This window comes from Rhineura floridana, chromosome 6 (assembly GCF_030035675.1).
Source record: "Rhineura floridana isolate rRhiFlo1 chromosome 6, rRhiFlo1.hap2, whole genome shotgun sequence".
In the NCBI taxonomy this organism is placed as follows: Eukaryota; Metazoa; Chordata; class Lepidosauria; order Squamata; family Rhineuridae; genus Rhineura; species Rhineura floridana.
Window position 1 is genome coordinate 12369362 of NC_084485.1, and position 23873 is coordinate 12393234.

The window sequence follows — 23873 nt, forward strand, 5'->3', positions numbered from 1 at the left end:
TAAAAGAAATGGGGGTGCCACAGCATCTGATTGTCCTGATGCGCAACCTATACTCTGGACAAGAGGCTACTGTAAGGACAGAATATGGAGAAACCGATTGGTTCCTCATAGGAAAGGGTGTGAAATGGGTGTATTTGATCACCCTATTTGTTTAATCTATACGCAGAACATATCATACGGAAAGCGGGATTGGACCAAGATGAAGGAGGTGTGAAAATTGGAGGGAGAAATATCAATAATTGAAGATATGCAGACAATACCATACTACTAGCAGAAACCAGTAATGATCTGAAATGAATGCTGATGAAAGTTAAAGAGGAAAGCACAAAAGCAGGACTACGGCTGAACGTCAAAAAGACTGAAGTAATGACAACAGAAGATTTATGTAACTTTAAAGTTGACAGTTAGGACAGATGCTGTGTTTGAGAGACTCTGTATGCTGCTGCAGCTGTGGCCACTTACTCCACAACTCTGCCATCCTGTTTTTTTCTCTGCTCCAGGTATATAAAGGGGAGGGGCTGCCCGAGGCAGCGCCTCAGCGTCGCGCAAAGTGCGACGCTAAGTGTGCACTTAGCGTCACACTTGGAGTTGCCTTGAGGTTACCTTGGAGAAGAAGACCATGGAAGATTCTTTGTTTTTACTGCTTTGTTCTGTTTTGTTTTTATTAATTTATTTTGCTGATTGTTACGTTATGATGCAGGAATCACCTTATTTTATAGTTAGTTACTGCAAATGTTATTTGTTATTTAATTTTGAGAACTGTATTATTTTATTGATGTATTATGTTTTATTGATGTATTATGTTTGTGTTTTTTTGTAAGCTGCCTTGAGGGCCTTTGGGCCATAAGGCAGGGTATAAATTTAATAAATAAATAAATTGAACTTGTTGAGGATTATCAGTATCTCGGCACAGTCATTAACCAAAATGGAGGCACTACTCAAGAAATCAGAAGAAGGCTAGGACTGGGGAGGGCTGCTATGAGAGAACTAGAAAAGGTCCTCAAATGCAAAGATGTATCACTGAACACTAAAGTCAGGATCATTCAGACCATGGTATTCCCGATCTCTATGTATGGATGTGAAAGTTGGACAGCGAAAAAAGCAGATAAGAGAAAAATCAACTCATTTGAAATGTGGTGTTGCAGGAGCACTTTGAGCATACCATGGACTGTAAAAAAGACAAATAATTGGGTGTTCAAACAAATGATGAAACTAGAAGCTAAAATGATGAAACGGAGGTCATCATACTTTGGACACATAATGAGAAGACCTGATTCACTAGAAAAGTGACAATAATGCTGGGAAAAACAGAAGGGAGTAGAAAAAGAGGAAAGCAAACAAGAGATGGATTGATCCCATAAAGGAAGCCACAGATCTGAACAGGGTGGTTCACGACAGATGCTGTTGGAGGTCGCCGATTCATAAGATTGCCATAAGTCGTAATCGACTTGAAGGCACATAACAAAAACAACAATACCCACAAGGGGGCATACCAAGCCTATGCAATATAACTAAGCCAATTGGTCTCTCCAGCTGTTGTAAAATGAAGCTTTCTGCTATCTCCAAATTGTTGGTATTTTACAGGAGAAACTTAAGCGCAATTTAGGTTTGCTCAGTTGAAGTGGATTAAAAGGCTCTGTCACCCTAGTGGAACAGATCCACTTTTTTAAAAAAAGTACATTTAGCAGTTAGGAAAGTGATGGGGAAAGACACTGACAATTGTGGGATGAACAAATGATTAACAAGACGTTATATAACTACTGCACAAGCAAATCAGGATGGATGCTCATTGTAATATAACCTTCCCTGCAAATACCTCAAAGCAGATTGTTAGTAAAGACCAGACATAGTCTTACCTCTGACAAGCTTTGTGTACGCAATGGTAAACCCCCTCTGAATACCACTTACCATGAAAACCCTATTCATAGGGTTGCCATAAGTCGGAATCAACTTGAAGGCAGTCCATTTCCATTTCCATCATCATCTGCACTTAAAAGGCATGCTATTATGCATGGCTAACCTAATGTGTAGTTCAACCATCACTATGGAGGTGAAGGTGAAAACAACTTCTAGAGGAGGCTTGAGTGCGATGCCATTTCAGAAAGTGGAAGGAGTAAGGCCACCATGAAGGCACATGAGGCCACCACGTTGCCAAAGCTAAGCAGGTCTGGGAATGGTCAGTGCCTGGGTGGAAGGCCATCTGGGATCCCCCTTGAAGGCTGCTTTGGGTTCCATGATGGAATCCAAATGTAAGGTAATGGGATATAAATGTAATGAAAATATATAAGTTAAATAACTGGAGTATTTACAAATCATCATTTTATTGGTTTTAAGGAGAGAAGAACAATGAGATATCATTTGTTGCTGCAGATTTAAAAGAAGAAACCAGCACATGTGGGAAAGTGTGCAGCAAATTTACAAGTGGCAATTTGCAGGGAGGAATAATTTATGGGGGTGCTGAATAAAATATACAGTAGCTTCTGCATTACAGGGGGGAAAATCTTAGAATCAGGGGGAGGGGAACATGTGACCCTCCAGATGTTGTTGGACTCCAACTCTCATCAGCCCTAGCCATTATGGTCAATGGTCAGGGATGATGGGAGCTGTAGTCCAGCAACATCTGGAGTATATGCTTTAAAATGGCATCACAGTGGTTAACAAACTCTTGTAATATATGCAAAAAAAACATGACATGAAAATGGATTGGAGCTCCGCTGGAAATGTGGAAGAGAAAAAGGGGACTTTGTCCATTGGGTAGAGATTTCTGTCAACAAATACTGAAAGCTACTAATGTTATGTTTGGAAGAAATATTTAGACCAGAAAACATCCCTGCTAAAAATGTTAAAAAGGGGATTGAGTCTGCAGAAAAAGGCATCATTTGTATGACTAACAGCAAGATGGGTATACACTAAATACTAGAAGAATTCTGGAACTCCTTAATTAAGAGAGTGACATATTAAATTGTGGGATACGGCAGTCCTAACTAAACTGATGTGGGCGTTTAAGGGTGGAACAGGAAATAGTAATAGACACATTTTTGAAAATGAGTGGGGTTGTTTTATCAGCCTTCATCACCCTGGCGCCCTCCAGATGTTTTGGACTACAATTCCCATCAGCCACAGCTAGATGGACCAATGGTCTGACCCAGTATAAGGCAGCTTGCTCTGTGAATATTTGAAAATGTAACTGAAATGTCAAACACTCACCACCAATATTGAATGGATTTTCTTTTTTAGCACCATCAAAACCTGGAGAATGCTCAGTTCCCTTCCTCCCTCAAATCTCCCAGAAAATATCAAACAAGTGGCAGATATAAGTAGGAGGGGAAAGTGGAACATTCTTAAAAGCATGAACAGCAAGCGAGGGGGAAAAAACAGCCTGCACTGCCAGCAAGTTTTATGGCCCGTGACCTTGGAGAAAAGGACTCACATACGTTTCATAGAGGCTCTGGCCCCTCATGAACACCTTCACATCTTTGTTGAGGGGGAAGGTCCCATCATCCTTGCGGAAGCGATACAACAGCTTGGCATCCTTGTAGTCAAAATGCTCATCACAAACTGAAAGGAATCCAAGGAAAATACCAGTCACCTCAGACATACGGCTTATATTTCCTGTCCAAGGTCTTAGGAAGCAGACCTTTAGCGTAGTGGCACCTACCCATCGCAATTCCCTCCCCTTAAATATTCAACAGGCACCATCTCTGTTATCTTTTCGGCGCCTACTGAAGACCTTTCTCTTTCAAAAGCCTTTTAAGTAGAGACCTTATCCCAGTCTGCGTCTGTGTTGGAATTGCTTTTAAAGATGTTTTTAAAGCTTTTTTTTTTTAAAAAAATGTTTTGTTTTAATGTGTTTTAATTTTTGTTTTTAAGATGTTTTGGAGTGTTTTGTTTGCTGCCCCGGGCTCCTACTGTAAGAAAGGGATATAAATTTAATTAATAAATAAATAACCTGGATTCCTGCACGGTGCAGGGGGTTGGACTCGATAGCCTTATAGTTCCCTTCTAACTCTATTATTCTAGGATTCTATAACTTCTCTAGGAAGGAAGTTCCAATAACTGGAGGCATTGGTGAGAAGTGTAAAATGTGGGGAATCCCCTGTTAGCCAAAGTGCTCGAGTCATCGGCCTTCTGGGGCAAGAGTGCCAACACGATTTACTGCGACCAGTACGTTGTATGTAGATTGGACCCCTACATTCCCACCCACCTCCCCATAATCTATTGGCAAGAACTGCTGCTTCTATACATATATTACCAATATGAACAATTATTTTGAATCCACAGAATTGATTTAAGATGTATTCATGTAACAGATGTTTTAATCGGCCTTTCAGAGTTCCCGCCCTCACAAAGCATTTTACAAGTTATAAATAACTGAAATACCATAACACAACAAATAATTATTAAATAGCATTTAAACATTAAAATAACACAAAAAGATAGCAGCATCCTAAAAAAAACATTTCAAACAGGGAAATAAATAGTTCAAGCATCATAATCATTAAATCACATTTAAATATTAAAATAATATTAAAAGATAACAGCAGGGGGGAAAACTTTTCAGATTTCAAACACGGAAATAAACTAAATTCTTTATGAATATGAACAGTATGCAACAATACCAATTTCTTTCTGAAAAAGAACAATATCCAAGTGGCAGCCCCCCCCATAACTTTAACTGCAACATTTTACAGCAACATGACAACAACAAAAAAGCTTGCCAAAAAATAGGATGGGGGGTGGAGTGGGGGGAGAGAAAGATTAACGACACAATCTTATGTCTTCTCAAAAGTACCACTGGGTTACAGCACAATCCTAACCATGTCTACTCAAAAGTAAGTCCTATTCAATGTCATGATGAGAAACTGCAAATAATTTTAAAAAGGACAGGAAAGCAGGCACCCCCATCACCCTCCATGCTTTGATTGCTACATTACACTCCTGAATTTTACAACAAGCCTCTTTCCAAAGTGTTCAGTTTACATTTGCCTTTTTTTATGGGTTTGGTGGATTTGTTTATTTATTTATTGCATTCATATCACACCTTTTTCTCCAAGGAGCTCAAGACAGCATACTCAGTTCTCCCCTTCCTCATTTAATCCCCACAGCACCCCTGTGAGGTATGTTAGGCTGAGAGGCAGTGACTGGCCCAAGGTGACCCAGTGAACTTCATGGCCGAGTGAGGATTTAAACCCTGGTCTCCCAGATCCTAGGCCAACCTTCCAATCCAGTTTTTAAGCAATTAGGCAGGGCTTACTTAAGTGTCACTGCCGCTATTCAGCAGGAAACTAATACTGATATATATATATATATATATATATATATGTTTTGACAATAAACGTTTACATGGGGTGACTGTGCATGGAGTTTTTCCAACAACCCTGTGAGGTAGGTTAGGCTAAGAGTTGGTTCAGGCAACCTCCACATGCATAGAATATGTGTGTGGGGGAGGAAGGAAGCTTTTTTTAAATTGGCATTTTGCTGTGAAATACCAGAACTGTGGGATATTGCTGTTAAACCAAGGAGGGGCTGACTTTGTGCATGTTTCCCCCCTGTGAATATGATAGATGTTTGCATCTCTCTTTTCTTCCTGGGTCCTCCCCCCCACTTTTATTTTTGCAGCAACCCTGTGAGGTAGGTTAGACTAAGAGTTGGTTCAGTGAAGCTTCATATGCTTAGAGCATGTGTGTGTGTGTGTGTCTACTCGCACGCGCGCACACGTGCTCTAACTCTTTTTGGACCCTAAAGCTGAACATGGGGCTCTGCTTGCTTCCCTGGGTATCAGATGTGTTGGGGACCAAATGGAGAAGGTAGGGGCTAGAAGCCAGAACCTTCCCCACACAAGGCCATTTTTGGCCATATTTTATTTTAAACTCATGCAAAATGCTCACAACTCTGGGTAGAGTCTGAGAGGAGGAGGAAGGGTCCTTCCCCATCATCCCCCAAGAGCAGCGCTCATAGGAGATCAATGCACATGGTATAGGGGGTGGGGAATCACAAACAAAAGCCCAGTGGGCAGAGGCCATAACAATGGCCTGTTAAATATATGAAGATCTATCATGGAGACGATGGAGTAGAATTGCTCTCAGATGCTCTAGATGGCTAGAACCACTGGGTAAAAACTGCTGGACAGTAGAGTTTGGCTAAACATTAGGAGAAACTTTCTAATGGTAAGAATTGCTAACTGGTGGAACAGACTGACTTGGGAGGTGATGGGCTGCCCTTTCCTGCAGGTATTTAAGTAGAGGCTGGACACCCATCTGCCAGAGATGCTGAAGTTGCATCCTGCATTACTGCCCAGGACTAGCACCTAGTATGGAGGCTGGAGTCAGAGAAAGAGCTGAGTGAGTGGGTAAGCTGCTAAGGAGCTCAACTGGAAGTTAACTCAGCCATGCTGAAGAGGAAACTGACTTATATCCACACTGCCATGAAGTTATCCATGATTATAGGATTTTATGGTGAGTGCGTCCTGCTCTGGTCTTGCAGAAGAACCCACGGAGCAAGGCAGGTCAATTGTTGCAGCACCATGGAGACCTCCCAGTGACAGTGGCGGCTGGTGGCTCCATGTCAGTGGGGCAGTGAAATCCACTCTGGGTTTTAGTCTGAATTTACAGTGGGTTGCAATGGGAAGGAAAATTAGTGCATGACCTCCACGGCTGGCATATTTTCCTCCTCATTCTGGGGGAAATGGGAGAGTTCTGGATCTTCTGAATCTAAAATCTTCCCTGGTAAGTCCGAGATGCCCAGGGAATACCTCCTTTTTGCACTCACTACAGCTGAAGCAGCAGCAATGGAGGATGGACAGCTGCAAAGAGGCCTCTGTGGGCAGATGACCTTCTCCATCTCTGGATCTCACTTTCTTCCTGCAGAGAGGGACACCTGCAAAAACCTAGAGGTCCTGGTACACCCTCCCAGGGACCATAAGGCCATGCCCTATAATTTTTAAGGCCACATTCACCCTATACCTTTATTCTAATATTATTCTGCTTTAAACAGCCATGGCTTCCCCCAAAGAATGCTGGGAAATGTAGTTTGTGAAGAGTTCTAAGAGTTGTTAGGTGGGCCCTATTCCCCTGACAGAGCCACACTCCTCAGAGTGGTTTAATAGTCAATCCCACTTCCCAGAGAACAGTGGAAATTGTAGCTCTATGAGAGGAATAGGGGTCTCCTAATAACTCTCAGTAGCTTCACAATGATTAAGATCAAGGCACATTCCATAAGATGCTTACTGTCTGTTACTTAGGGGCACACTTACAAGAAAATTACTGTTTCTGACTAATCAAAGCTACACACCTATCCTTCCATCTCAAGAAAATCCCTTATGAACTAAACAAAGGAAAATCAAACACAATAAAAAAAAACATGCCTACCACTGCACATTTTGCAGGGGATTATTATGGTCTGATGACGTAGCTAATAAGCAGCCAAATGAGTTGGTTCCTTGCCAATGTTCAATTATTTAATTAAAAGTCTTGGGATTCTTTTGACACTATCCCCAGGCTGTGAAAAATTAATAGCAGCTTTGGGGGGGAAATCAGATTTGAATGTTAATAATTAACTCGGAACTAATTGCAACTGCATTATAGCACCATGACAAAGTTTAATTTAATTCAAGGTACATAAGCCTTTCCCCAGGCAGCAGATGGCAGTCAGCAGAATATTTAGCTTGCTATATAATAATTCGGGCAGAGTCAAAAGATCCACAAGCATCATTCCCTTTGGTTGAAAAATCACCTGTATTAAAGCTCTTATCTTGCACCTAACTATTGACCCAAATGAGTGCACAACAAATTCACACCAGCACCAATTAGAGAAGCTATAAATGCCTGTGATTTTCCATTCCCACTGTGAAAACCACTTTTTTTCCCTGCTACTGATAGGGGTCCCAAAGTGGCAGAGGCCAGATGTACAATTAAGCCAACTGCACAGACAATATTTATACAGATTCAGACCTGCATTATAGAGCTTTGAACAATTTTGACACGTTTCAATTGAAAACATGATGCACAATGAATCCCATTCTGGAAATTAAATAAGCATGTGGTATGCAACTACAGTTTGGATCTGCATTGGGGGGGAAATTGTGTGTTGGACCCTGGGTGAGAGCCAGGGTGGAGTCCTGGGTGAGAGCCAGGAGGTTGAGAGATGTTGAGTGGAGAAGTGCAAGGCAATTGTTTTAATATATATTTGTTAATTTGTATTATGTATGCATTTGTATTGTGGCTTTACTGTATATTTTTATATTTGCTGTTGTTTTATCTTCTGTACACCGCTTAGAGATTTTTATATATATATATTATTTATTTATTTATTAAATTTATTAGTCGCCCATCTGGCTGGTTGTCCAGCCACTCTGGGCGACGTACAAGATAAAAAACAATACATTAAAACGTTAAAATTTAAAACCATAACAGTAAAAACCTAACCCACCCCAAAAGCCTGCCTGAAGAGCCAGGTCTTTAAGGCCCGGCGGAAGCTCATCATAGAAGGGGCATGGCAGAGATCATTTGGGAGAGAGTTCCATAGGGTGGGGGCCACTATTGAAAAAGCCCTCTCTCTAGTCCTCACCAGTCTAGCTGTTTTAACCGGTGGGATCGAGAGAAGGTCTTCTGAGGCTGATCTTGTTCAGCGGCATCCCTGACAATGCTGGAGGCGCTCCTTCAGATAGACTGGGCTAAAACCGTGTAGGGTTTTAAAGGTCAAAACCAACACCTTGAATTGGGCCCGGTAAACAACCAGTAGCCAGTGCAACTCCTTCAGCACTGGAGTGATGTGATCTTGCCGGCGGCTGCCTTTAATCAGACGAGCCGCCGCATTCTGTACCAGTTGCAGCTTCCGGACCGTTTTCAAGGGTAACCCCACGTAGAGCGCATTACAGTAGTCTAGGCGAGAGGTGACCAGGACATGTACCACCAGTGGGAGCAGATGGTTGGGAAGGTAGGGGCGCAGCCTCCGTATCAGATGGAGTTGATACAGCACCGCCCGGCTCACAGCCGAGACTTGAGCCTCCATGGACAGCTGGGAGTCAAGAATGACCCCCAGGCTGCGGACCTGGTCTTTCAGGGGCAATCGTACCCCATTAAGCACCAGGTCCACATCCCCCAGCCTTCCCTTGTCTCCCACAAACAGTACCTCGGTTTTGTCAGGGTTCAACTTCAGCTTATTCCTTCCCATCCATACATTAAGTGGTATTTTGTTGTTGTTATGTGCCTTCAAGTCCATTACCGATTTATGGCGATCCTATGAATCTTTTCTGGATATATTCATAGGGTTTTCATGGTAAGAGGTATTCAGAGGTGGTTTTCCATTGCCTTCCTCTAAGCCTACGGCACCCGGTATTCCCAGGCGGTATCCCACCCAAGTGCCAGCCAGGCGTGACCCTGCTTAGCTTCTGAGATCAGACGAGATCGGGCGTGTTCAGGGTAGTATGGCCATAGATTAAGCTGTATAGAAATGGCTTAAATGAATAATAATTAATTAATAAACCCAGCATCATCTGGCTTTGTGGAAATGTTGAGTGCTTGAATTATGGGGTGCAGAGTAAGCAGAAGGGCCCTTAATGAAATCCCCATTCCCCCCTTTCTCCCCTCAGATTTAGTTATATCATTAGCTGTAATTGTATCTGGGCCTCAGGGCAAAAGCAGCTGTAGCTAGCCCTCCCTCCCCCTCCATACCATGTACTAGGCAGACAGAAGATTATTTTAAAAAGTGTATTGGCACCTGGCAACCCTAGACAGAATCCATTGTTTGAAGAAAGGGACAAACACCAGTCTACTCGGGAGCCTTCAAAACTTGGTTTTCCTGGTCATCATTTGCAAATTTGTTAATTTCTATTCTTAGACACCTGTGAGACAAAGGGCTTGGATTCTTAATCTTCCAGGATCTTAAACACTCAAGGTTCAGAGGCAGCATGCCTCTCAATACCTGTTGCTGGAGAACATCAGCAGGAGAGTGCTACTGAGCTCATAACCTGCTTGTGGGATTCCCAAAGGCATCTGGCCACTGTGGGAAACAGAATGTTAGATTAGTTTATACAGCCACAAGACTGGCTGTATACTACAGCCAGCATGGATTTTTCACATTCCACAATGTTAAATTGAAAATACCCCCATGCCATTCTGATGCTTCCCATAAGCTCATTTCAAAACAAAACCTTACAAAATTTATAGCCCTGAACTCAGAAACGCTTGCTTAACAACCCGCTCAATTTTCATGGTGATACAGAAAACAGTCAGAGAGAATCAAGAGTTCAAAGTCTAAAGAGAGAGAGAGAGAAACCCAGACCCCTTTTGGACTTCTGTCAGAGTTCTCATAATTTGTTGAAATTAATTAAAAATCAGGCATGTTCATACAGTACCTATAATCCTATAACTGACCTTGCCCCATACTCTGATCTTCATCTTCTGCAGTTTAAAAGTTAAAAAAATGCCTGGTTGGTTTTTAATTAATTTAAGAAATTTAGCATTGAACTGAATAATAAGCCCAGGCATGCTCAGTAAGAACAAACTGTCAGGGTTCTAAAAGCCAGACTCCCAGCTGCTGGGCTTGCCTAATCAGGGGGTACATCCACATCAGACTTTGATTTCACTTGAGACAGTCCTGGCTTCTCCCAAAGAATCCTGGGAAATGTAGTTTGTGAAGGGTGGTAAGGCAGTACAATATCTCAAAGAGGAGGTCAGGTCTCCTGCTCCCCTGGTGCATATAGCTCCCCAGTTCCCTGCTTTTTAAAGTTTGATAGAAATATCTGTGGGCTATAGGTACATTCTTAAACTGCAACTTTTTTAGCCTGTTAGTGAATAGGCTTTTGGCTGTATCCAACCAGGGCTCTGCTCATGCTCTTAAAGTCCACCCAAACAATGGGTTGTGTTTAAGAGAGAGGGGCTGCTTCACCTATGGTGATTTTCTCAGATAGGCACCACTTTTGGAAATGGCAGGCACCCACAGCCATCTCTCTCTCTCTCTAACACACACACACACACCACTCTTCCAGCAGAGATTCAGCAGTTATCCTCACTTTTGACTTTGAGGCATCTCTTGAATACTTTTTGTGCCGACAGCCCAGGCCTATTAACATTTTCTAGGATAGCCAGTCATTTTAATGATTGTTCTGTATTGCTTTCAAAGGTTGTTGGGGAGGGGGGTTATGTTGCTGTATACATACTTTTAAAATACTTTTTAAATAAATAAATAAATAGAATGTTTTTCCTATTTCATTTGGGGGGGGGATCCATCACAGCGGCCCTCAATCTCTGTAGCATGGATTTTCAGAAGTGGCCATGTGGATGCCACATAGACATGGACATTCCCCACCCACCCCTCCACAATTTGGCATGAACTTCTACTCTCCCCCCTCATCCCAGGTTTCCCACTGCAACTCTCAATTTTTAAAACTGCACCCAGCCCTTCCTCACACCTTCTACAGAAATCACTCCACAAGCCTGTGTATATTTTGACTGCTGACAGCTTTGGGCTGTGAGCAAGACAGACACAAACGTGAGCCTTGTGTAGCTCCATGAGAGGAACGATGCCTGAAGGGAGCTCTGCCAGATAAACCTGAAAGGGGAGCATTCATCTAGCACGAGACTCCCCACAACTCCGCACATTACTACCCTCTTCTCAATGGCAGTCTTCATCAGGGTGAACTCCGTTGGAAAACCCAAGCCACACCCTTTCTGTCGAGAATGTTGAACAGTTCTCAAAGAAAGTTTTACTTTCACAAAGCATTAAAAAAATCCTTAGTACTTTTGTGCCCCATATTCCATCCTTGTTTCATATCTCACACCCTTAACTACAGTAGGGCCCCACTCATATGGCAGGTTACGTTCTAGGGCCCCGCTGAAAAGCGAAAACCACTGAAAAGCAGAACTCATTGAATAGAATGGCGCTTGACGCCCGTAAACCGCCGTAAAAGCAGAACAAGCGCCATATGAGTGGGGCTTTAGTCTAATTGCGTCTAATTGAGACAGCCACATTAGCGAAGCGCTGTAAAGCAAAGTGCTGTAAAGCGGGGCCCTACTCTACTAGAGTACAGCAGCTTGGAATGATACCCAGAAATAGTTCATCAGCTTCTCCTGTCGTATCTCTCTCTCTTATAGATCTATATGGCAATAATGAGCAAAACAATTAAGGTGGAGCCCTTAGAAGCCAAGGGTTAGATTAATCTTGCTGCAAGCAATTATAATGTACAAAACACAAGGCTAATGCACACTCCAACATTCCTCTGTAACCGTCTGCTACACATTTGTTTACCAGGGACAGTCCCACCATGAACCGTGCTTTGCTACACAATCTGTCTCCAAGGAGAATCAGGACAACAGAAGAGCCAATGTGGCTAGTAGAGATGTAAGGCGGCAGCATCTTCTGTTCCGCCCCGCATTTGCCACATGCAGCAGTTTCCACTCCATTGCAGTTGGTCTCCTACCAAAAACTATTGATTCATCTCTCTGTCCGCTGTGGCAAATTGTGTAACTTAAGCAATTTACATGATTAATGACGTACATTACACTGGTGTTACATTATTCCAACCCATTCATTTCAGTGAATGGAAACAATGCAAAGGGGGAAATCGTAGTAAATGATCAGTCATATTCACTGGATTGATTTCCGTTCTGGACATGGGAGAAATAAGTGAAAATCGGTAATTTCCACCCCAGTTTCGGTCAGAAGCATCTGACATCCCAGGTAGTTACAATTGCTGGACTTTGGCCAGCAAGAAGACAAGACCCAGCTTCATATCCCCACTTTGCTGCATAGTTTGTTGAGCTTGCATGGACCACTCACTATTGCTCAATGTAACATACCTCACAGAGTCATTGTGATGATAGATGTGCATCTAATCAAGTCACACTGAGAGAAGACCCACAGAAATCCAGTCATGACTAATGTAACTCCACTCATTTCAGTTGGATCTACTCTGAGTAAAACTGAGGCCACATTCACACCATACATTTATTCCACTACCATTCCACTTTAAATGGTTGTGGCTTCCCCCAAAGAATCCTGGGAAATTTAGTTTGTGAAGGGTGCTGACAGTTGTTAGAAGTCCCCTACTGCCCTCATCATGCTGCAGTTCCCAGAGTTCCCTGGGAAGAGGGACTGACTGTTAAACCACTCTGAAGACTGTAGTTTTGTGAGAGGAATAAGGGTTTCCTAACATCTCTCAGCACCCTTCACAAACTACCCTTCCCAGGATTCTTTGGGAGAAGCCATGACTATTTAAAGTGCTATGATAGTGGAAAAAATGTACAGGGTGAATATGGCCTTGGATACCTCTCAAAGGTGGAAAAGATCTAGATGCTACTGCTATCTTCTTCGTGGAAGAGAATGTTCAGCTGTTATTGGATCCACCTCCTAGGCATGCGTGCTCCGGGACCCGCCATCCCTGGAGCCTGCAGGGTAGAACTTTAAACTGAAAAACAATGGTTTTCTAATTATGTGAATCAAAGAGGCTCTGGCCCAGCCTTTCCCAACCAGTGTGCCTCCAGATGTTGTTGGACCACAACTCCCATCAGCCTCAGCCAGCATTGCCAACGGTCAGGAAAGATGGGAATTGTGGTCCAACAACATCTGGAGGCACACTGGTTGGGAAAGGCTGCTCTGGCCTTTGGATCATAGGTAATTGCGTCTAAAGACCCTTTTGGCCACAGGTTCCAAATGAGTTTGACTTTTGCTTCACTTCAGGGACTTTGCTTAAAGAGTTAATTTGGCCCAGAAATTTTAAGGCTCCCCATTTCCACACAGTCTCTGACCCTTGTGCAGCTGTTTTGAAGAACCAGGCTGAACAGCCACTCAAGCATACCCACATGCACTTGGGAAGAGTGTCCCTTAAGTGGTATCAGAACTGAGAAGCTCACAAACCATGATGGATAATATAATGGTCCATGAGCTTCTGCATCAGCCGGATGCCTGTTTCTCGATCCGGTGCTTCTTTGTGATCGATCAACCAATCAGTGAGTTCCTTGGCAACAAAGCAATTGGGGTAGGTGCGAAGGTGGTAGCGCCTGTCCTTAATGAGCTTGCCATCATGGAGTCGAAGCCTAGAATGGAAAGAAGAAAGTATGTGAAGAGCTGGTGGCAGTTGACGAATGAAGCCTCTGCACTTGAAACCTGAGCAACAAGGTCTTTTGCTGCTGCATGTGTTAAACCCGTTGGAAACACGTCTGACCGGTCTTTGTTGTTATGCCCTCGCTGGGACTCAATTAGTTTTGGTAATCACTAGTGCTGACTGAGGCTTCATATCAAGGTCAACTGTGCTGAACAAATAAAGAAGCAGTTTAACAGTTTCTAAAAGCCTTTCCCCTCCTCTGACCCTTTTCTCAATATTCATCTCTACTCTAAATGTTCTTATTTTTGCCCTTGATCTTTTTGCTCAAGGCCTATCCGCAGAGCCAGTCCTCCTGACATCAATTTACTGGGTTAATTTAGAACATGGATTTTTTGTTTTATCAGTACATGTTCTCAAGGTGATGTACAAAAGTAATATAAAGAACAATTTTACAACTAAAAGGACAGTTTAAAAAATAGCTGTAAGCCAGCCAAGAATTTCAAAGCAGCCTAGAAGACAGAAGTGAAGAAGATGAAGATTATAATAATTTGCCCTTACCAGGATAATGAGAAGGGGATCATAGAACTCTCCATGGAAAGGTATGCTAGAGCTCTGGGCATGCAACTGAAACCTTATGTTCCTTATAGACACCAACCTGGATTCGTCTAAGATGGACCTCAAAGTAGGACCTCATGTGGTAGACTGGGCAACTGCCTTGGGTGGAAGATTTTGAACACCATTGCATGACCTCTATCTGCACTACTGTAATGTGTTATATGTGGGGCTGTCCTTGAAGATGGTGCAGGGGCTGCAACTAGTACAGAAAGCTTCCGCTAGAATGGTAAGCGGAGCAGCCTAATGGGGCCATGTGTCACTGGTCTTGAAAGGACAGCAGTGACTGCCATTGAGCTACCAGGCCCAGTTTAAAGCATATGTACACACATACTAAGCCCTAAATGGCTTGGGACCTATGTACCTAAAACAGCTTCCCCAATGTCAACCATCTTGGACCCTACAATCAGCAGGTCAGGCCTTGACCTGTGACAGGGCCTTTTCAGGGGTAGTTCCTCATTTGTAGAATGCCCTCCCTGGTGAGGCACATTGTTTCTTTTATTATAGGCTTTCAGGAGGAATTTAGAAACATTCCTGTTTACCCAGACATTTGATGGCTGAAAGATACATTTCCTGGCAACACCGATATCACTGGGTGAAAAGAATATTTTTAACTACCGTATTTATATTTGATGTGTTTATCACCCAGGGCCGCTTTGGGAGGAAGGGTGGTATATAAACTGAATAAATAATAACAATAATGAGGGCAGCAAATTGTTCATTGATTCCTTCTTATTTTCACTGCGGGGATGGCACAACTTCGATTTCCTGCCAGAGGTGTTACAAGATCTTGGAATGGCCTTGGTGTTTTTAAGAGAATCCACCCCACCTGTAATATTTGGGGGTTCATCTCCCTTGACAAAAAACTCATCACCCACTTCTTGTAAAATATATACAGAGACATTCTCCAGATTTTATTCAGGGAAAGAATATAGGACAACAATGGAAGATGAAGACACGCTCATATCCCGGGCATTCCAGAATGCAAATGGAAACACAATGCAGTTCACATACAGGAGCACAAGCAGATGTTTTTTGAAACACAATCCCAGTTACATGACCTGATTGCCAGCCAATCAAAATACAGAATAATGGACAGAGAGGGCCAGAAATAAAACATTTCTTCATGAGCCTGTCATTTGTTGTGGGCAGAGTTTATTTGGGTTTATTTATTTTATTTATTTATTTAATTACATTTCTAGACCGCCCTATAGCAGAAAGCTCTCAGGGCGGTGTACAACAAATAAAATCACAATTAAAATATGAGCAAGTGTGGAAAAAAATATATATATATATAGTACAATTATAAAACATTAATAAAATTGCCATTGAGATTTATAAATTAAGATCATATTAAGTTTAGAATGTTAAATTAAAATATTTAAAAATTTACAAAATTTAAAATTTAAAAAGCCTGGGCGAAAAGGTAAGTTTTTACCTGGTGCCGAAAAGATAACAGAGAAGGCGCCAGGCGTATCTCGTCTGGGAGGGCATTCCATAGTTCGGGGGCCACCACCGAGAAGGCCCTAGATCTAGTTGTTGATCTCCGGGCCTCTTTATGGGTTGGGACCCGGAGAAGGGCCTTCGACGTCGAGCGTAGTGAACGGGTAGGTACATAGCGAGAGAGGCGCTCCATCAGGTATTGCGGTCCAATGCCGTTTAGGGCTTTATAGGTAAGAACCAACACTTTGAATCTGGCCCGGAAACATATCAGTAGCCAGTGCAGCTGCGCCAGGACAGGTGTTATATGGTCAAATTTCTTTGTCCCAGTGAGAACTCTGGCCGCAGCATTTTGCACTAGCTGAAGTTTCCGAACCGTCTTCATAGGTAGCCCCACGTAGAGTGCATTACAGTAGTCCAATCTAGAGGTTACCATAGCATGGATAACTGAGGCAAGATGCTCCTTGCTCAGATAGGGTCGTAGTTGGGCTACCAGCCGGAGCTGGTAGAATGCATTCCGTGCCACCGAGGCTACCTGAGCCTCAAGTGACAGGAGCGGATCTAATAAGACCCCCAAACTACGTACCTGTTCCTTTAGGGGGAGTGTAACCCCATCTAGGACAGGTCGAACATCAACCATCTGGGCAGAGGGTCCTCCCACCAACAGCATCTCAGTCTTGTTAGGATTGAGTTTCAGTTTATTAGCTCTCATCCAGCCCATTATCGCGGCCAGGCAGCGGTCTAGTACATCAACAGCCTCACCTGACGAAGATGAAAAGGAGTAGTAGAGCTGCGTATCATCAGCATATTGCTGGAAACGCACTCCAAAACTCCTGATGACCTCACCCAGCGGCTTCATATAGATATTAAAAAGCATGGGGGACAGAACTGAACCCTGCGGGACCCCATATTGGAGTACCCAGGGACTCGAGTAATGTTCCCCCAGCATCACCTTCTGGAGACGATTCCCGAGATAGGAGCAGAGCCACCGCCAAGCAGTGCCTCCCACTCCTAAATCCGTAAGTCGCTCCAGAAGGATACCATGGTCGATGGTATCAAACGCCGCTGAGAGATCAAGGAGAACCAACAGAGTTACACTCCCTCTGTCTTTCTCCCAACAGAGGTCATCATACAGGGCGACCAAGGCCGTTTCTGTACCAAACCCCGGCCGAAAGCCCGATTGAAATGGGTCTAGATAATCAGTTTCATCCAAGAGAGCCTGGAGTTGGCGAGCGACCACACGCTCTAGAACCTTGCCCAGGAATGGGACATTTGCTACTGGCCTATAGTTGTCCAAATTATCAGGGTCCAAGGAGGATTTTTTTAGGAGCGGTCTCACCACCGCCTGTTTCAGGCAGGGTGGGACCACTCCCTCTCGTAAAGAGGCATTAATCACCTCCTTGGCCCAGCCGGCTGTTCCATTCCTGCTAGCTTTTATTAGCCATGAGGGGCAAGGATCCAGAGCAGAAGTGGTCGCCCGCACCTGTCCAAGCACCTTGTCCACATCCTCGAGCTGTACCAACTGAAACTCATCCAATAAAACAGGACAAGACTGTGCTCTGGACACCTCATTAGGATCAACTGCTACAATAATGGAGTCAAGGTCCCGGCGGATGTTCATGATCTTATCACGAAAGTGTCGTGCAAACTCATTACAGCGGGCAATTGATGGTGTTATTGCGTCCTGGGGACCAGAGTGTAAAAGTCCCCGGACAACTTTATAAAGTTCCGCTGGGCGGTTAAGGGATGACTGAATAGAGACAGCAAAGTATTGCTTCTTTGCTGCTCTCACTGCCTTCACATAGAGTTTGGTAGAGAGCTTCACAAGTGCATGATTACAGCCGTCGGGAGTTCGCCTCCATTTGCACTCAAGCCGTCTCCTTTTTTGCTTCATCACTCTTAGCTCCGGAGTAAACCAGGGAGCCAAATGAGCTCTGCAACGGAGAGGGCGCACCGGGGCGATCGTGTCAACTGCCCGGGCCATTTCCGTATTCCACAGCATGGCCAGGGTTTCGACAGGACCGTCAATTCTATCAGCCGGAAAATTCCCTAGAGCCATCAGAAAACCCTCAGGATTCATTAGTCTCCGGGGACGGACCATCTTAATTGGTCCTCCACCCTTGCAGAGGGGAGAAAACAGTGTGAGTCTAAACCTTAATAGGCGGTGATCTGACCATGACAAAGGAACAGATGAAAAATCCCTCACTCTCAGATCACCATCCCCTAATCCAGTGGCAAAAATCAAGTCCAGAGTGTGCCCCAACACATGCGTAGGGCCAGTAACAAATTGAGACAGCCCCATGGCTGTCATGGAGGTCATGAAGTCCTGAGCTGCTCCAGATAAAGCGGCCTCAGCATGAATGTTGAGATCCCCCAATACCAAAAGTTTGGGGGAACGCAACAATAGATCCGAGACCACCTCTGTCAGCTCAGTTAGGGAGGCTGTTGGGCAGCAGGGTGGACGGTACACCAACAGTATTCCCAGTCTGTCTCGCTGACCCAACGTTATGTGTAGACACTCTAGACCATTAGCCACCTGGATAGGGTGCCTAACAAGAGGGATGGAACTTCTATAGACCACAGCGATTCCCCCTCCCCGACCCTCGGATCTACCCAGATGCTGAACCGAATACCCAGGTGGGCACAACTGGGAGAGATTAATACCTCCCAGATCGCTCACCCAGGTCTCGGTAATACATGCCAGATCAGCCGCCTCATCCACAATTAGGTCATGGACGAGGGAGGTTTTATTATTTACTGATCTGGCATTAAAATGCAGCAACTGGAGATCCGAGGGTTGGCTGATAGAACTACCAGCAATCCTGTGGGTGTGAGGAGGACCGGAACACGTCACAGCCACCAGTTGTCTGGGGTGAGTTCCCCTTAACTGGCATGTCCTACTCACAGCGCCATACCTCCCATTACCCGTCACTACACTAATAGGGGCCCCCTTTGGTCCACCCTCCCACAACACTGTCCTCTCGCCCAGGCACATGATAAAAATAAAATAAATAATAAAACTCATGGCATATACACACAATCACACACTCACTCATACAACCCACTCATACATTCAGACAGCACAGCAGCATCCGAGGGGCTTCAGCAGCCGATAATCCGTAGTAGCTGATGTAATGGGGCCCAAGAACGATGGACAGCAATGACCCCCAACCTGGTGATAATGACAGCAGCAACGATGGCATACACCTCAGAAGAGGCAGCAGCAGCACTTCAGTCTCGCATTCCAGGACAGCCCAACGGCAGCAACAGAAACGTCCACGCCCCGATCAGGATCAGGCCTGGGGCCTGGTCCTGCCAGGCAGAAGTTCCTCTGGGAAGGGTGGTGGAGGTGGTGGTCCCACGGCGGCAGCAGCAGCAGCAGCAGCAGCAAGAGCAGCAGCCTCTCCTTCCCTTGGGCGATGGTCTCTTCCTCCTGCAGGCCCTGGGTCTCCCAGGCCACCTCAGCCAGCCGGCTTATGTATCCCTCCAAAGAGGGACAGGTTGTAAGAATCAGTCCTGGCTGGCTGGGTACCTGGGGCCTGGTCCTGCCAGGCAGAAGCCCCTCAGGGAAGGGTGGTGGAGATGGTGGTCCCACAGTAGCAGCAGCAGCAGCACAGCAGCAGCAGCACAGCAGCAGCAGCCTCTCCTTCCCTTGGGGCGATGCTTTCTTTCTCCTGCAGGGCCTGGGTTGTTGTTTCTCAGATCTAAGCACAAGCTACCCCTGGACTATTAAGATTGCTCAGATCTAAACAGACCATAGATCTGCAGTATTTAGTAAATCAGTTAGTAGTTTTTCTGAATTAATGCATAATTACCTGAGATGCCTCCACAGTGTATAAATAATGCCTATATTCACCTAGAACAGGGGGTGGAGAAAAGGATCCAGCCAGTAGGCCAGATCCTGAGTGATCCCCACTGGCCACTTTGACAGGTGGGCAGGGCTGTCCACCTATCATCTGATGTCACCATGACATCAGGTGACCCTACTTCAAAGGAAAGAATCAGGAGTGCACTCTAAGTGTACTCCCAGTTCTTTCCTTTCTTCTTTGGAGTCTGACTTGAACTCAAGTCAGGCTGCAAAGGAAGACTCCTGCCAAAAGCAGGGCTTTCAGTCAATGCTGACTGCAAGCTCTGCTTGCCAAGGAACAATTAGGAGTGCAGCTTAAAAAGGTGGGTGGGGGGAGAGAATATTCTTGGTTTTCTATATTTTACTTTTGATCTGTTTCAAGGAGGCAGGGCACATGAAGCAAAATGCTTGGATTTTGTAAAGTTGGCAGACAGAAAGATGGTGCATCACCACTGCTGGCAACTGGACATCTCAGGATTCCTTCTACGACAAAATCATTGACAGAGTCCAGAATTATCATTGACCGGGTGGGAATGGTGGCTGGGGAATGCTTTGTCCCAGATTAGATTTTTTTCTGACAGAGTCAACAGTACATTTCATATTAACACTCCCATTCTAAACACATTTTCCAAGTTCTAGTAATTTTGGTGGAATTAATCTTCAGGTAAACATGTTTAGGATTTTACATTACTTTCAATTTCCAGTTTATGATTCAGTCATAATTTGTAGGTTAAAAGTGCTTTTCCTTCATGTAACCACAGGTGACCGGTAATTGTCTGGGGATGGGGAAATCGCTATTTGCTGGGGGATGTTTGCCAACCCCAGCCCTCTTTGGCACTATGAGAACGACAAGCCCCCTAGAAACTCCAAAATCCACCATTGGGCAACATCTTTATTGGGACCAACCAAATTCTGGGTTCTCCAGAACTCTTCATCAGGCAAGGTATTACAAAAAAGTGTGGGGCACAAAGAAAAACACAGGAGCCAAAAGCACAAAAATCAGCTATGAGATCAGCTTGTGGACTCAGTTCCAAGACGGAGATTGCAGGCTGAGTAAGACCCTCTCAGGTGCTAAAGGTAGCAGGTTACAGACCTAGGATTCTAGCCGAAGAACCTAGGAAGCAACCTTATACTATATTCTGAGCTACTGATCCATCTAGCTCAGTACTGTCTACACTGACTGGCAGCAGCTCTCCAGGGTTTCAGGCAAAAGACATTTCCAGTCTTACCTGGAGATGCCGGGGACTGAACTGGGGACCTTCTGCATGCAAAGTAGGTGCTCTGCCACTGAGCTACAGCCCTTCCCTCTACAAAGAAGCAATGGCTGCTCTCCATCCTTAGTAAATTAAACACGGCTTGTAAGTAGCCCAGATCTGTTCCAAGCCTTAACCAGTGGTCCACCAGATGTTGTTGGACCACAACTCCCATCAGCCTCAGCCAGCATTGCCAATGGTCAGGAAAGATGGGAATTGTGGTCCAACAACATCTGGTGGCCCACTAGTTGGGAAAGGCTGCCTTAAACTCTTTGTTTTGCTTGATGAAGTGCTCTAGGGCTCTCGAAAACCTGCCACAGTTTTATGACATTTTGGGTAGTCCCTATTGGCTAGTCATGGATTTTGAAATCTAATGGGTAAAGTTTGCTACCTTTGCTTTTTATAAATCCTCTACAGTTGCTAATGTCTTCTTCACCCCACTAGAGTTCAATACTAGGTTTGACGCAAGCCCTCTCAGCCTCAGAGCCAAATACTTCACTCTGCATGTGCATGAACCCATTCTCCGGGGGGCGGGGGAGCGCAACAGGGCCTGAGAAGCAGAATCCATTAGATATCTCTTGCAGAGTCTCTCTCAAAAACCTGGCACCAGCCCCAAAACAGCACAAGCAACAGCGTTATTTTGTCAAGGTCAATAGGAGGAAAGAACGATCCTCCTTTACAAGCTTATTCAAAGGCAAAATCTCAGCGCATTAAACAAATATCAGTCTCAAGATATCTGATGCCAACAAAATAACCCGCAGTGCTCTTTCAAATATTGTTTTTGTTTTAAACAAAGAAAGACTTGTGCACACACCAAAACACCTTGCTGCTAATCAGAGTGACACTGAGGACAAGTTATTTCCGACAACTTTCCATTCCTTCGCTCCATTTCCAGGCCTCATATTCATTGTTTATTCTTTATGCGTACACACACACTGAGATCTGGGTTCCCATACATTCATAAACTGCCACTAGTTGTGAAATTGATTCAATGCAATGCGAGTGCTATTGTATAGTGTCAAGTGAACAGAGAGCATCTGTGCCTGTGTGTGTAGCTAACAGCTAAAGATATTTCTTTAATGGGCACTTAATGTTAATGTTTCTAGAGATGATAAAATATGCTGTCTTAAATGAGTACAAATGGCCTTTGTGGCTGGTGGCTACTAGCTATACCCCCTTGCCAGGGAAAGACTGGGAAACATCTTGGATCCAAAGGATCCAAGGTTGTCTCAGTCACCTGACATGTCTCCAAACTGAGCAGAGATTTATATGAGCCCAAGAGCTGTTCCCAGTCTCCCCTCTCCATTTGCCTCCTATTGTTCCCAATAGGAGGGAGTGCTTTTTAAAAACTGCCAAATAGACGGAGAAGTCGAAGAGCTCTCCTTTGACCTCACTTCTGCCTTGCCAGCACAAGCCTTCAGTTGTCCCCCCAGCACAACCTTAAGATAGTAGCCTAACTACTATTTGCTTGCAAGCCTGCTGCCTCCCAGTTTTTCTGAACTTGAGCTCTTGTGATTTTGAAACTCTGATGTTTTTTCATTCCCCATACCCAAGGACCATATCGTTAAACACATCCCAGTTCTCCAAGAAATTTCAGGGGTGCTGTCAGCTCTTCACTGAGACAGCAGTGTCGGTGGGGGTGCAGGCAGGGCTGGAGATTCCTTGGTAATTGCCAGGCCGTAAGTCCTCAGCCGGCAGCTTGGCTATAAATCTGCCAGGCTAGCAAGGAGGAAGCAAGATAAGGGCAGAGACCGTTCAAAGCTTACGTGCCAAGCCAGAAATCCAGAAGAGACGTCAGTGAAGGTCCGGGTCTAGTTTGCCAAGAGATCAGTCCAAGTCAAGGTTCAGGGGATAGGAAGACACACAGTGGTCACGCCTGACGTTGTAGTCAACAACAAGCTGAAACCAAGGTTTGACTTTTAAGGAGCAGGTTTGTCAGCAGGTGTGAGCCATCAGCATTTTCAGAGCTTGGAAAAGTTACTTTTTTGAACTACAACTCCCATCAGCCCCAGCTAGCATGTGCTGGCTGGGGCTGATGGGAGTTGTAGTTCAAAAAAGTAACTTTTCCAAGCTCTGTTTTGGCCTTAAGTGGACAGGCCTGCCCCTCTTCTGCCTGACCTTCTGTTGTCTACATTCTGCAGGTGAGGGGGGAGTATCCTGTTCACTGGTTGCATCTGGCTGAAGGGCTTCAGCTGTGTCTGGGGTGCTCTGCAGCTGAGGGGGAGAAGGAACTGGGTTCTCAGGAGTTTTCTCCATTTCTTCTTCTGGGTCTGCTGCTGTTACTCCCGAGTCATCCTCATCTGATGAGTCCTCTGACGGGGCCATGACAGGTGCAATGCTAACCCACATTTGGTTCCTTTTGGAAGACGGTATTATTGGCATTTTGTAACATTTGCATTTATATAAAAAATCATCAATAGGCAAAAACCTTGTGATGCTTAGGATAGGTAAAATTGACCATGGGGAGGGAAGCCTGGAGTGGACAGGGGCGGAGGGCGGAGGAAGAAGGAAGAGGGAAGAGGAAGAAGGGAGGAGGAAGGGAGAAGAGAGGGGGAGGAAGAGAAAAGCAGGTTTGATCATTTGCATGTTTATTGAGTTCAATAGGATTTACTCCCGGGCAATCATGCTTAAGATAGGTAAAACTGACCATGCGGGGAGGAGATTGGAAGGGGAGGGGGAG

The 23873-nt window shown here is 44.6% G+C and overlaps 1 protein-coding gene and 1 pseudogene across 1 annotated transcript in view; both read right to left on the bottom strand.

Annotated features, from left to right (window-relative positions):
- LOC133386566 (DEP domain-containing mTOR-interacting protein-like) overlaps positions 1-23873 on the bottom strand; it is a 57821-nt gene that overhangs the window by 18981 nt on the left and 14967 nt on the right. Inside the window, exons 2-3 of the mRNA XM_061630252.1 lie at positions 13855-14033; positions 3435-3558 (exon numbers count right to left, since the gene is read on the bottom strand). Of these exons, the coding sequence (XP_061486236.1) occupies positions 3435-3558; positions 13855-14033 (303 nt within the window). The remainder of the gene's footprint in view (positions 1-3434; positions 3559-13854; positions 14034-23873) is intronic.
- On the bottom strand, positions 9318-9436 carry LOC133388121 (5S ribosomal RNA; annotated as a pseudogene).